Source organism: Castor canadensis, chromosome 10 (assembly GCF_047511655.1).
Source record: "Castor canadensis chromosome 10, mCasCan1.hap1v2, whole genome shotgun sequence".
NCBI classification, from domain to species: Eukaryota; Metazoa; Chordata; class Mammalia; order Rodentia; family Castoridae; genus Castor; species Castor canadensis.
The window spans coordinates 103059324-103071420 of record NC_133395.1 but is presented as its reverse complement, the minus strand read 5'-3'; the positions used below and the strand labels follow the sequence as shown (position 1 = coordinate 103071420).

Here is a 12097-nt window from a genome sequence, read left to right as displayed (position 1 = left end):
GTGGAAAAGGAAACTCCCTAGGTGGATGGAGGGGCATGATACAGATCAGGCCTGCTGTAGGAAGGGGAGGGAGAGGGTGGAGCCTCTGGATTAAGTAGAGTCTGGGATGAACACTGCTAGAACCCTTTCTTTCTCAGTCCTGTTTTGCCACTCCCCACCCCTTTAGCTAGTTGTTGTAGTTCTTCCCTTCCTCCTCCTCCTCCTCTTCTCCTTTCTCCTCCTCCATCTTTTGAGATAGTGTCTCTCCGTGTAGCCCACACTGCCTTCAAACTTTCCATCCTTCTGCCTCAGCCTCCAGAGTACTGGGATTATAGGCTTGCACCACTGAGCCTGGCTAAAGCTGGCTTTCTCTGTGTAATTGACCAACAGCTGAGCTGCATATTTCCAGGGAAAGAGTGGGACCAAAATTCCTAGGAAAGTTCTCTGCTTGGCCCATGTTAGGTTAGACACCCACTCCTGGGCCCATCAACTGTGACCAGAGGAAGGATCTTGTCAAGATATTTGGAAGAGTGTGGACAACAGCCTGGTGCCAGTGGCTCACGCCTGTAATCCTAGTTACTCAGGAGGCAGAGATCAGGAGGATTGCAGTTCAAAGCCAGCCCAGGCAAATAGTTTGCAACACTCTGTCTCGAAAAACACTTCACAAAAAGGGCTGGTGGAGTGGCTCAAGGTGGAGGTCCTGAGTTCAAGCCCCAGTACTGCCAAAAAAAAGAATTTACAGTTCATGTTTTACCATGTTCTTTGCTTATTCCATCTAGTTGTTTGACTCTTAAGTTAAATAGTTAACTCATTCACAGTTAAAACCACCTAGTAGCTTACTTCCTACTGTTTGGTTCTGGTTTTTTGACAGCATCTCCTGTTTCAGGCCAACCTCGAACTCCCCATCCTTCTGCCTCATCTTCCTAGGTGGTGGGATTACAAAAGTACACCACCATCCCTGCCTTCTTGGTCTTAAATTAGTTATAATGCTCTCAACTCGCTAAATATAATTAGCCTCATCGTTCAGATCTTGTCAAAATCTTCAGGAAACTAGTACCAATCTAGATAGCTAACTTCAAGACCACTGGTAGCCCAGGAGTTTTAAGATACATTTTACTATGCATGGTTAGGTACTAGAAAACCACTCCAGGGCTGGTAGACTGGCTCAAGCAATAATGGCGCCTGCTTTGCAAGCATGAGGGCCTGAGTTCAAACCCAGTACTGAAAAAAAAAAGAAAGAAAGAAAGAAAGAGAGAAAAGAAACCACTCCAGAAGACCTAGTACTCCTTCTGGAAAAATGGAAGTTTTATTATCCTTCAGGGCTTAGCCATTTCAAAAAGAAGGAAGAGGCTCTGTGATTTTATTTGTCAACAGGAGCAGACCAAAGAGGCAAACTTGGCGTCTGGTAAGCCTACCTCTACTCGCTGCTGAGTGTTCTACTCAGCACCACAAGGTAAGAATTGAGCTTATGCAGTGTCTAAGTTGTGCATTGATATTGCTCCAATTTGGGTACACAAAAAATAGATTATAACTCTAGACATTATATGATTAATGAATGCTTTAAAAAGTTACATTTTGCTAAGACGTTTGCAAAAGGTATACACAGAAAGAATGATAACTCTCAAACAGGGTGGGGCATGACATGTGGGTGTTTGCCATGCAAACTTTATTTTGCTGTTCTGCAAGTGCAGCATAAATAACAAAGGTGATTTCAGGAACAAGCTTAGAACAACGAGAATATATTTCATATCAGGCAATAACAATAGGTTTAGCAAAATAATTTAATAACCTAAAGTGCCTTAAACTACTTCCTTAGGGTTCTCTAGGGAACAAAAGTAAATGCAAAGGGCAGGCCCATCTTAAGTATTGATCTTACAGCACGTCAACACTCTTCAGTAAGCAATTGTGGGATTCTGATGGTTAGTTTTCAGAGCTAGAGTTCCCTTTATTTTTCCTCCCAGGCAAAGGGAAGCTGGATTTGCTCTGGGGCTGGGATAGTTTACTAGCTAATAAAGTGAAAGGTTCGATCAGAGTTTTCCGGTCTGTGACAGTCACCTCCCACAGTCTCACTTTCTCGCTTTTCGCCCATTGCTGTGCCACTTCAGCATCCACTTGTCTCTGCTCGGAAAGGTCGATTTTGTTTCCTAATACAACAATTGCCACCTGCAAGAAAGTGGATTAAAGTTGACACTGGAACTCTGCCATCATCAGTTTCCAGGCAAAAATGGGTACATAAGGAAATCCATTCCATATACAAGCTACTTCACTGAAGTGATCCTCAGTGTGACAGCAGTATTTGTCACCTCACTCATCTCCCTGATTGCATTTGTGTTGGAAATACAGATGCACTATGGATTGCTGTCTGCAAAAAAAAAATGTTTTACATTAACAACACAAGTTCCTCAGCTCAAGTATGAATGGAAAACAGACTTGGAAACTGTATCTAGGAGGATGGTGTAAGATGATGGTTTCAGTGTGTCTGCATTTCATTTTGGCTACACTTGTTATTGGGGAGGTTTGCAATACAGTGATTCACTTCATTCCCAATCCCTGAAAAGTGCTTGCTAATGTGGTGTTAAAATGGGCCAATGTGAGTCCTTCACACCAAATACAAGTCAGTCATCGTAAATGTGCATTTTACCATTCACCACTCAATACCTGAGGTGACCAGAACACAGCAGTTACCACAGTGTTGAAGCCCAGGGGAAAGGAGAGGATGGTGCCCAGGCTTGTCCAAGAAGGCACTTCTGAGCCATGGTGGAGTTCTCTAGGAAGGCCATGCCTTCCTGGCAGGGTAAAGGTGCAGGACCAGGGCTCTGGGTGCTCCTCCACTGTACAGTAGGACCCATGTCCCCTACTGCCCTCCTCTCGTTCATCACCTTGATTTTCAGCTTCATGTTATCCTCCGGTGTGACTGCTGCTTCCATCTCCTGCCTGATGGCATAAACTCTTTTTGCCCTCTAGAATTTGGCAACCATCCCTCTGGCTTTAAATGGTCCCTTCATCTTCTTGCCAGACTGAAACCTGACTAGCCTACAGTCTAGCTTTCTCTACCATGCCTCTCCTACCACAACCACTGGGCCCTGAGAAGGGCTAGGGTGGATAAGTGTGTCTTTGTCCCTCAAATGCTGCTCTAAGTGTGTCCTTAAAGACCCCTGAAGAAGATGGTGGCACTAGTTTAAAGTATCTACTGATTCCACACACCTCTTCCCCCACACACTTAACACTGCTCATGAAAGACCTGCCTTATGGCACTACCGTGGTCATAGTTCCTAATGATTTCACTAACTAGGTGCTTCCAGTAACCTGGCCTCTCAGTTTTCCCAATGATACGACCTTCTCCTAACTTCACCATTCACTCCACAGGCGAATCCTACGCCCTGACATCGTAACTGCTCCCCTCTGCAGTAATTCCTGGCAATCCCGCTCTGGCCCACCTCTCCCATCACACCTGACACCCTAAGTTTAACAATTCTGTACACTACAAGGACATACAATCTACTGTGCTACTCCCTTTATCACTGCCCTCTACCTCACTCAAGTCCCCAGTTCCTGCTCATCCGGCCCAGGCTCTTGTCATTTACCCTTAGCCCTGGTTATCCCATCAGTTTCACCAGACACAACCTCCCTGTTAAGTTTAACTGTTACCCAGACTCTGTCCTATGCCACTTAGTTCATGTGGCTGGAGAAAAATATACAACCCTGCTGGCCGCTCCAATTCATAACCACCAACCTCAAGCTGGTGTTCTCCAGCAAACATGCCACATTTCACATCTACCCTAACTGGAGAGAACAGTCCTTGACCCTCTTCTCCAAGCTTCAACATCTCTTCTTCCTTCCCTACCTTCCTTTCAGCTGATGACTCTGCTGTTTCATAGTAAGAAAAGAAGCAATGGAAGACAACTTCTCATGTTTCCACCATACAGAACAACCTGCCATCTTCCCAGCCCATCCAACTGATTCTGGAACACATCCATCTTCTTTCACCTGGAAAAGGATGTCACTCCAGCAGTTACTCCTCCTCATCACCTGTTCTCCCCTCTGTATTAGTCATCCTGTTACCATACAACACGGTGTTACCTCTCATGTAAACACACCCTCTCTTTACACCTCATCCTTCTCCAGCTCCATCTCTTCTCCTTATAGCAAAACTGTTTCACAGCGCTGACTTTCTTCTGTGTTCCAATTCTCTCCTGTGCACTCCGCTCAGACTTCATCTCACAATTTCACTAAAACCGTTTTGTCTAGAACCATCTATTAAAGACTAACCAATTCTCAATCATTAGCCTTTCTGTCCTAACTGCAGAACTTGGCACAGTTTGATCACTCCTGGCTTTAAAAGCTTAGGTCTCCTCCTGGGAACTGGCCACCTGCTTCTCACCTGTTCCTCAAATGTCTACTCCAACACAAGAGCCAAAATGATACTTTAAGTTGAGGCTGGACATGGTGGTGCTTGCCTGTAATCCAGCTACACAGGAGGTGTAGGCAGCAGGATCACAGTCCAAGGCCAGCCCAGGCCAAAGGCATGTGATCTTATCTGAAAAATAACTAAAGCAAAGAGGGTGGAGGAGTGTCTCAGGTGGTAGAGCACCTGCCTAAATAAGCTCAAAGCCCTGAGTTCAACCCCCAGCAATGCCAAAAATTAAAAGTAAAAGCAGCTGAAAGTTGTTTAACTTCATTTGTACTAATGAAACTCCATTTTCATAAAATGTACAAGTTTAACCATACACTTGTCAAGAGTAGAGAAAAAGGCATTTCAATGAATCTTATGGAAGGTAATTTGCAATGAATCTACCCTATGACTCCATAACCCCATTTATGCTGATTGATTTTGCAACTATATTGTGTGCAAAATATTAAATGTTCAAGATTACTCACTGTAACCTAATTCATAATAGCAATGACTGGAAACAACCCATGTACCTGCCAATCTGGAACTGGTTAAGTATGATACATTTATGTCCACACAGTGGACATTATTTAAAAAGAAAGGAAATGTGGGTATGGTACTGATACAGGAAGAACTACAAGGTGTGTTAGATGAAAAATACAAGGTAAAGAACAGTATGCTACCTTGGTTAAACAAAAACAAAAAAGAAAAAAAAGAGGGGTGGGGTAATTTTAAAAATCCCTGTATCCCTACTAGCTTGTATTTACATAAAGAAATTTAGAAAGGTACCTACAAACTCATAAAGGGATAAAAGTACTTTAAAAAGGCTTGCCTGAGGTACGTGAATCATGTTTCCTAGTGTGTGGCAGGATGTGTGGTGATTAACCCTAGGGATCCTGCAGAGACCAGGCATGTGCTCTAAACTCCTCTAGGTTTAGGGGTAGAAGCACACACTTGGTAAGACTTCAGATCTAGGTGTAGGATCTTGTCGGTTAAGAACTTTACAGCAGTCTTCTTTACATATCATTTTTATTTTGAGCCATGCACAAACACTACTTATTTAATTTCTTTTTCTTTTTCTTTTTTTGGCTTAGGGATTGAACTCAGGGACTTGAGCATCCTGGGTGGGTACCAGGTACGCTACCAGTTGAGCCATTCTACCAGGGCGTTTGTGTTTGTGAACTATGAGAGAGGGTCTTGCTTTATTCTGCAGGCCACCCTGGACCACCATCCTCCTGTTTGTGCTTCCCAACTTAGCTGGGTGTTGACAGGCTGTAGCCACCACAACCCAGCCATTGGTTGAGGTGGGGCTCTCACAAACTTTTTGCCCAGGCTGGCTTTGAACCACAATCCCACCAATCTCCACTTCCCAAGTAACCTTGACTATAGGCTTGAGCCACTGCACTAACCCTGCTTATTCAATGTTTTTAGATATGAAAATTAATAAATGAAACCTAAACCCAAAACCAATGGCTGTGATCTCACTACAAGTGAAAGGCAAAGTGCTGCCCTCAGGTCCTATGACTCGCTTTCCTAACCTGCTCTCTGGCCTCATCACTGCTTCCTGAATGCCGCCTCAGACCCTCGCACTAGCTATTCCCTCCACAGGGAGCGTGCTACTTCCCTGCTCACTTCCATCAAGTCTGCTGAACATCACCGCATCAGGGAAGCCTTCCCACTGTGCTCCAAGAGGACGCCAGCCCTCACTATATTCTCTCTTTACTTTTCTACAGTTTCACTCTTCGTGCGTACTTGTTTTGCGGCTCCCCTTCCTTCCCCCATAACGGAAGCTTTTATGGGAACAGGGCCTCTGTTCTTTTCTCCATTGTATTCTCTGACCCATGCCTGGCACACAGCAGTTGCTCAATAAGCAATTTTTTAAAACTGGGCTGCCTCTTAGGCCCATACCAACCATCTGAGAGACTACTATTATCCTCATTTTACAGATGAGGAAACTGAGGCAACAAAGCTGAGCAACAAAGCCAAGGTTTAAGAAGCAAGTATATCAGTGTTTGCTGAACTATTCTTTCAGCTTTTGAGGGACACGAAGGAGAATCTGGAGGAGACTCAAAAACATAATTGGGCTGGTGATAGGCTCAAGTGGTAGAGCACCTGCCTAGCAAGCATGAGGCCCTGAGTTCAAACCCCAGTACCATCATACACACAAAAAGGTCAGGCACCAATGGCTTATGCTTATAATTGCAGCTGCTTGCAGGCTGAGATTGGGAGGATTGCAGTTTGAGGCCAGCCTGGGATGGGGGAGGGCGTTTGTTCACAAGACCCCATCTCAACCAATAGCTGGGTGCAGCAGCCCACGCTTATCATCCCAACCTATGCAGGAGGCTGAAATTGGGAGGATCACGATTCCAGGTCAGCTTGGGCAAAAAACATTTGGAGAACCCTTTCAACTGAATAAAACTGAGTGTGGTGGCACAAGCCTGTCATCCCAGCTTCAGCAGGAAGCAGGTTCCAGGCTGACCCTGAGCAAAAGGACCCTGTCTCCAAAATAACCAAAGAAAAATTGCTGGAGACATACTTCAAGTGGTAGAATGCCTGTGTAGCAAACATGAAGCTCTGAATTCAAATCCCAGTACAACACACACACACACAAAAGAGTTATAGCAGGTAAGCGTGGTAGCATATGCCTGGATCCTAACACTTGGAAGGTAGGGGCGGGAGGATCATGAGTTCAAGGCCAGCCTGGCCTACCAAGTGAGACCCTGGCCGGTCTCCAGGTACACTGAGATGTAGGTGATAGGATTGGCATGGGGCCAGTCTGGGCAAAAACGCAAGACCCTCTCTGAAAAAGAACTAAAGCAACAAGGGCTGGAAATGTGGCTCAAGTGTCTGCCTAGCAAGTGTGAAGCCCTGAGTTCAATCTCTAATAACTCCAATAATAAAATTAGACAAATAAATAAACAAACCACCAACTGGACGAAGGTATGGAAAAGCTGCATGTGAGTGTACAATTTCAAAGTAAAATATTAGGATAAAAATAAATGAAATTTAAAAGTCTAGGGTAAAAAGAGCTACCTGAGCTCTTGGCCAGTGCACGAAATGGCTCCCTGAAGGATGAGTCAGCCATGGGAAGCTCTGGGTAAGGTCTAGATAACAGAGTTCCAGGCAGGGCATTTAGGGGGACAAAGTCGGCTGCAGGAGAAACAAAGTGGACCAGTGCAGTGAGAATGAGGACAAGGACAAGCCATGTAAGCCTTCACAGACCATGGTAAGGCAGATCTTATTTTTAGGTGGTAAATAGGTAGAAACTAATAATTACTTACTAGCTTGCTTTTGTCTGGTAAGGCTGGAGATAAAACAAGGAGGCTGTAAGAGGCCAGAGGACACGGTGATCCCAGACAACACAAAATGAACTATGTGGTACTCGAGATATGAAGTCATTAAAATCCAACTTGTACATAGAAAAACAAACCAGAGGCAGAAAGTCAGTGCTGGGCCTGAATGAATTCAGTTCATCCTGTCTTTCTCAGGCTAAGAAAAACATGATGGTTACAGATATTGAGAATAATAATTTAATGATTTTTAAATGTGTAAACTACCCAAAAATCCACACTATAATCTAAATAGTATTGTAATCCACACTTAGTATTTTTAACACGTGCACTTACCTCTTTTTTGTCTTTGAACTTATCTATTTCTTTCTTCAGAAGTTCTACTCTCTGGAAGGATTCAAGGTTATTCACACTGTACACAAGAACAAAGCCATCGGCGAACGAGAAGTAATGCTTCGGCAGCTCCACGCCTTCCTGCAGGCCTCGTGTGTCATACAGGTGTAACTGCTCCTTCACTCCCCGGTCTGTCTCCACGGACGCCATATACACATCTTCCATTGTTTCACTATCTTCCATGCCTGGGATTAAAAAGAAATTACTCTCTTTGGATAAGCCAATGTCAACTGTTCACTATTTTCTTGTCCTTTAGAGATTGGATTTCTTATTTTTCACATATAATAATCACATTTCTACTTTACTACTTCTCGAAAATGAAAAGCAGTTGTTCATAGTAAATTAACAAAGTGCTATTTAAAAATATTTCTTTTGGGGTTAGGAATGTAGCTAAGTGATGCAGCCCTGGGTTCTCAAAATAAAAAAGAGTTCTCCATGAACCTAAAAGTAGTACTAACATTTGGGCAATGAGCTGGCCACCAGTGGCCCACCCCTGCAATCCTAGCTACTTGGGAGGCTGAGACTGGAGACTTGCGGTTCAAGCCCAGCCCAGCCTGGGCAAATAGTTCATGAGACCCTATCTTCAAAACAAGCAGAGCAAAATGGATTGGAGGCATGACTCAGGTAGAGCCTGCTTTGCAAGCACGAAGCCCTGAGTTCAAACCCCATTCCCACCACAAAAACAAAACAAAACAAACCACTGGCAATGACATTTACCTTTACATATTTTTTTCAGGTCAAGAATCAAGGAACTTGGGTGGGGAGAAGGAAGGTGGAGGGGGATGGTGCCACAAACAATGTATACACACAAAAGTAAGTGTAAAAATGATAAAATAAAAGAAAAAATACAAACAAAATCATTAAATTCATCAAATTCATCAATTTAATAAAAAAGAATCAAGGAACTTAATTCCTAAATTGGACAGTTAAAGACTGATTTAAAAAGTAGCTTAGGGCTGGGGGGTAGGGCTCAAGGGGTAGAGCACCTGCCTAGCAAACTGGAGGCTCTGAGTTCAACTACCAATGCCACCAAAAAAAAAAAAAAAAAAAGTAGCTCCAATAATTAAGTGGCCTCTTTTCTTTTCCATCACAGCCAAGAACAGGATCTGGGAAATTTTTCTGTTTTTTGCAGAACTCCAGGGTCTCTTTAAGAGACTCAAAACTGCACGTGTCCAGGGTCAAGCAGAAAATCAGGCCTTTGATTCCCAAGTACCCACTGGGCAATCCCATGTGAAGTTTCCACAGGCACCTCAACCTACTCATACTCTCTTCCCTCCCCACACCTGTTCCTCCTCCTTGGTTTCTTCCCTGCATCACCATCTACTGGTCAGTTTTCAGAGTTCTTTTTGAGCAATGACCAAAAAAGTGTGAAAGTTACTACAAGGCAGCCAAGTCTACAATTTAAACATCTGCCTGATCACTGCCTCCTCCAGTTAACCTGCCTCTAGCTGGTTATCTTCCCCTGAACTTTGGCAGCATAGAAAATACCTGGTAAAAGCCTCTTACCCTTTGAAGATGCTGCTGAAAGGGCAATTCTGGAGACCTTCTCATAAGAACCCCCTTCCCACTCTGCTCTTATTGGTCCCTGTACAGGAAACAGCATTTTATACTTTAACCTTTTCCATTTCTGTCCCTTGCAACTGGAGTATTAACACCTCGAGAGCCCAGATTGCATTCTATCTTTGTAGTTCTGAGAACAACTGACTTCAATTAAACAGAAGGGCCTTAGTAAATGTTGCTGAAGGAATGATCTCATAACTGATGTCCCAATTTCAGTTCCCTTCTTGCCTGGGACCTTTTAAAAACTTATTTCACCACTTCGTTCCCTTCATACACGGTTTGTCCCTTCAACTACACGTAAGTGGCTTAAGTGAAAGGAACCATTTTTGTTTGTTTTGTGTCTGTTTTTTAAGACAGGGTTGTGCTATGAAACCCAGGCTGGCCTCAAAGTCTCAATCCTTCTGCCTCAGCTTCCTGAATGCTAGATTACAGGCATGCCCACATTGAAAAGAATCATTCTGTGCACACAGCAAATACTCAATAATTCTACATTGATCAAGGAATTAAGAGGAGAAAATTAACACTTTTTTCAGTACTGGGGTTTTAATTCAGGGCCTCAAGCTTGCTAGGCCCCAGGCCAACACTGTGTTTTAATCAGTAGAGCAGAAGCATATGGTATGGTCCCAGTAACCATGTTCTTATTTATATTTTGTATTTTAAGGGCTGGGGGAGTGGCTCAAGTGGTAAAGTGCTTGCCTAGCATGCACAAAGCCCTGAGTTCAATCCCCAATACGGAAAGAAAATTTTTATATTTTAAAAGAGCTACGTTCAGAGGTAAAATTATATGAATTAAAACCTATACACACACCCAAATTATATTATGTTACACTTTTTGAATATTCTGGTTATAGTTTTCCTAAACAATGTAAATACTGCAGAATGATTTATTGTAGATACCTTACATGAATTGTCCATAAGTACTAAGTAAAGCCTCTTAGGTATTAGTTTAAAATGAATAATTACATAATGATATATAGGTTGGATCATGAGAAAGCAAACATTTACTCTCATCAGCATAAATATTTACATTAAGGAATGTGTTTAGTGTTTAGGACAGAAAATGATTGATTACATGTAAGTGGCTCTGTGTCATCTTGTTATAAATTAAGCCTTTAAAAAATTAAAGGTTATTCTAGTAAGATACACACTTACTGGGCTTTGATTACAAAGAAAGTTTTCCTCTCTCCTGCTTTTTCTCCTCTTCCACCTCACTTTTGTCTACCATCTTCAGTTCAACATGACCGATAAAAGCCCTCTACCACTTTCCAGAATTTAGATACTACAGGAAAATAATCTTACCGATAGTATGATTTCCATAGAGAAGTTGCTCCAAAATTGCAGTTTTCCCCACAGATAACAGTCCACAAACCACAACCTTGCAGCCTTTTCCCATCTTCTCTCAGGATGTCACTGTGAAGAGAGTGAAAGGGCTTCCATAGAAAGTAAGGCCTCTCCTTACAAACTCCATTCCACAGCCTCCCATTTGCTCTGCTGACCATCGGTGTTATGACTTTCTTTCATACCCTCACAGAGATAATGTAGATACACTGCTGGAAGAACACACCAGTGGGTATGTACCTGTGACTATTTTGAAAAGAATATGTTTTATACAAATATATCAGTACTAATTAAGGCTACAGGAATGCAACAGAATCTTAAGATTCCATGAAAAAGACTGCCTTTTCCAGTATTTACCTGGAAAAATAAACATTTAAGTAAATATTTAAGAAGGCATGAAGACAAAACTTTTGGGGAAAGAGTGGATCTGATTTTTTTTTTTTCAAGAAGCATTAATGCTTCTATTACTGCTGTCAATCTTTTCCCAGTACAAAGATTGGATTTTGGTAGTCGCATGAGCTCTTAGTCATCTTTTGGAGGAAGACTAGATAATGTTAGAAAAATTGCCTGGGCATTTTACTCTAGAAAAAGGGAAATTCATCCCTCCTTACTTCCTGTTATACCCATGGAGGAGCAAGGTCAGGTGACATTTTCTTCAAGACATCTGTTTTCCAGAAGGCAAGGTGCCAGGAGCCAAAGTAGAAAGGAAAATGGCTCACTCCATACAACAGAATAATCTGACTTTTAGAATTCAGATTTCCTCAATGCTTTTTGCTTTCTTCCCTCACCTCCATCTTCCCCCCAACTCTCCTCTTACCTACAAATGTACATGCCGTACTTTGGCTAAAGGGGCATTACAACTTCCTGCAGTCAGAGACAACTACAACAAAAGGGATTCTGGGTAGCTTTCTGTGCTCTCAGGCTCACTGGGCCGTCAAAACTAAAAACCCAATGCAGAACACATCTTAACAGGGACTGAACGGTAGCTACCTTTGTATACATGTTTGTTGCACAGCTTATGATTTTTACCAACTGTGAAAACATGAAGCAACATCTGAACATTCCTTAAGTCTTTTCTACTTTATTCCCTCAAAGTCTATAATTTCTTGTGACCCAAACCACCCACAACTGCTCAGCTGATAAACAA

The 12097-nt window shown here is 42.7% G+C and overlaps 1 protein-coding gene across 2 annotated transcripts; it reads right to left on the bottom strand.

Annotated features, from left to right (window-relative positions):
- Positions 1–1287: 1287 nt before the first annotated feature.
- LOC109700938 (NF-kappa-B inhibitor-interacting Ras-like protein 1) lies at positions 1288–11388 on the bottom strand. 2 transcript variants are annotated; one of them, XM_074043818.1, is made up of 4 exons: positions 10912–11388; positions 9559–9637; positions 7996–8237; positions 1288–2142 (listed from the first exon to the last, which is right to left on the bottom strand). In XM_074043818.1, the coding sequence occupies exons 1-4, from the start codon at positions 10927–10929 to the stop codon at positions 1900–1902; spliced, it is 582 nt and encodes a 193-aa protein (XP_073899919.1). In that variant the 5' UTR covers positions 10930–11388; the 3' UTR covers positions 1288–1899. The 2 variants fall into 2 exon arrangements, with proteins under 2 accessions (XP_073899919.1, XP_020041884.1); XM_020186295.2 differs by lacking the exon at positions 9559–9637 and having other exon boundaries at positions 1292–2142; positions 10912–11340.
- Positions 11389–12097: the final 709 nt, after the last annotated feature.

Coding starts and splice junctions, on each gene's coding strand:
- LOC109700938 (XM_074043818.1), bottom strand. Junction 8,238..9,558: donor TTCAGCAGCATCTTCAAAGG/GTAAGAGGCTTT, acceptor TTTTAATCCCAG/GCATGGAAGATAGTGAAACA. Junction 2,143..7,995: donor AGTTCAAAGACAAAAAAGAG/GTAAGTGCACGT, acceptor ACTTTCTTGCAG/GTGGCAATTGTTGTATTAGG.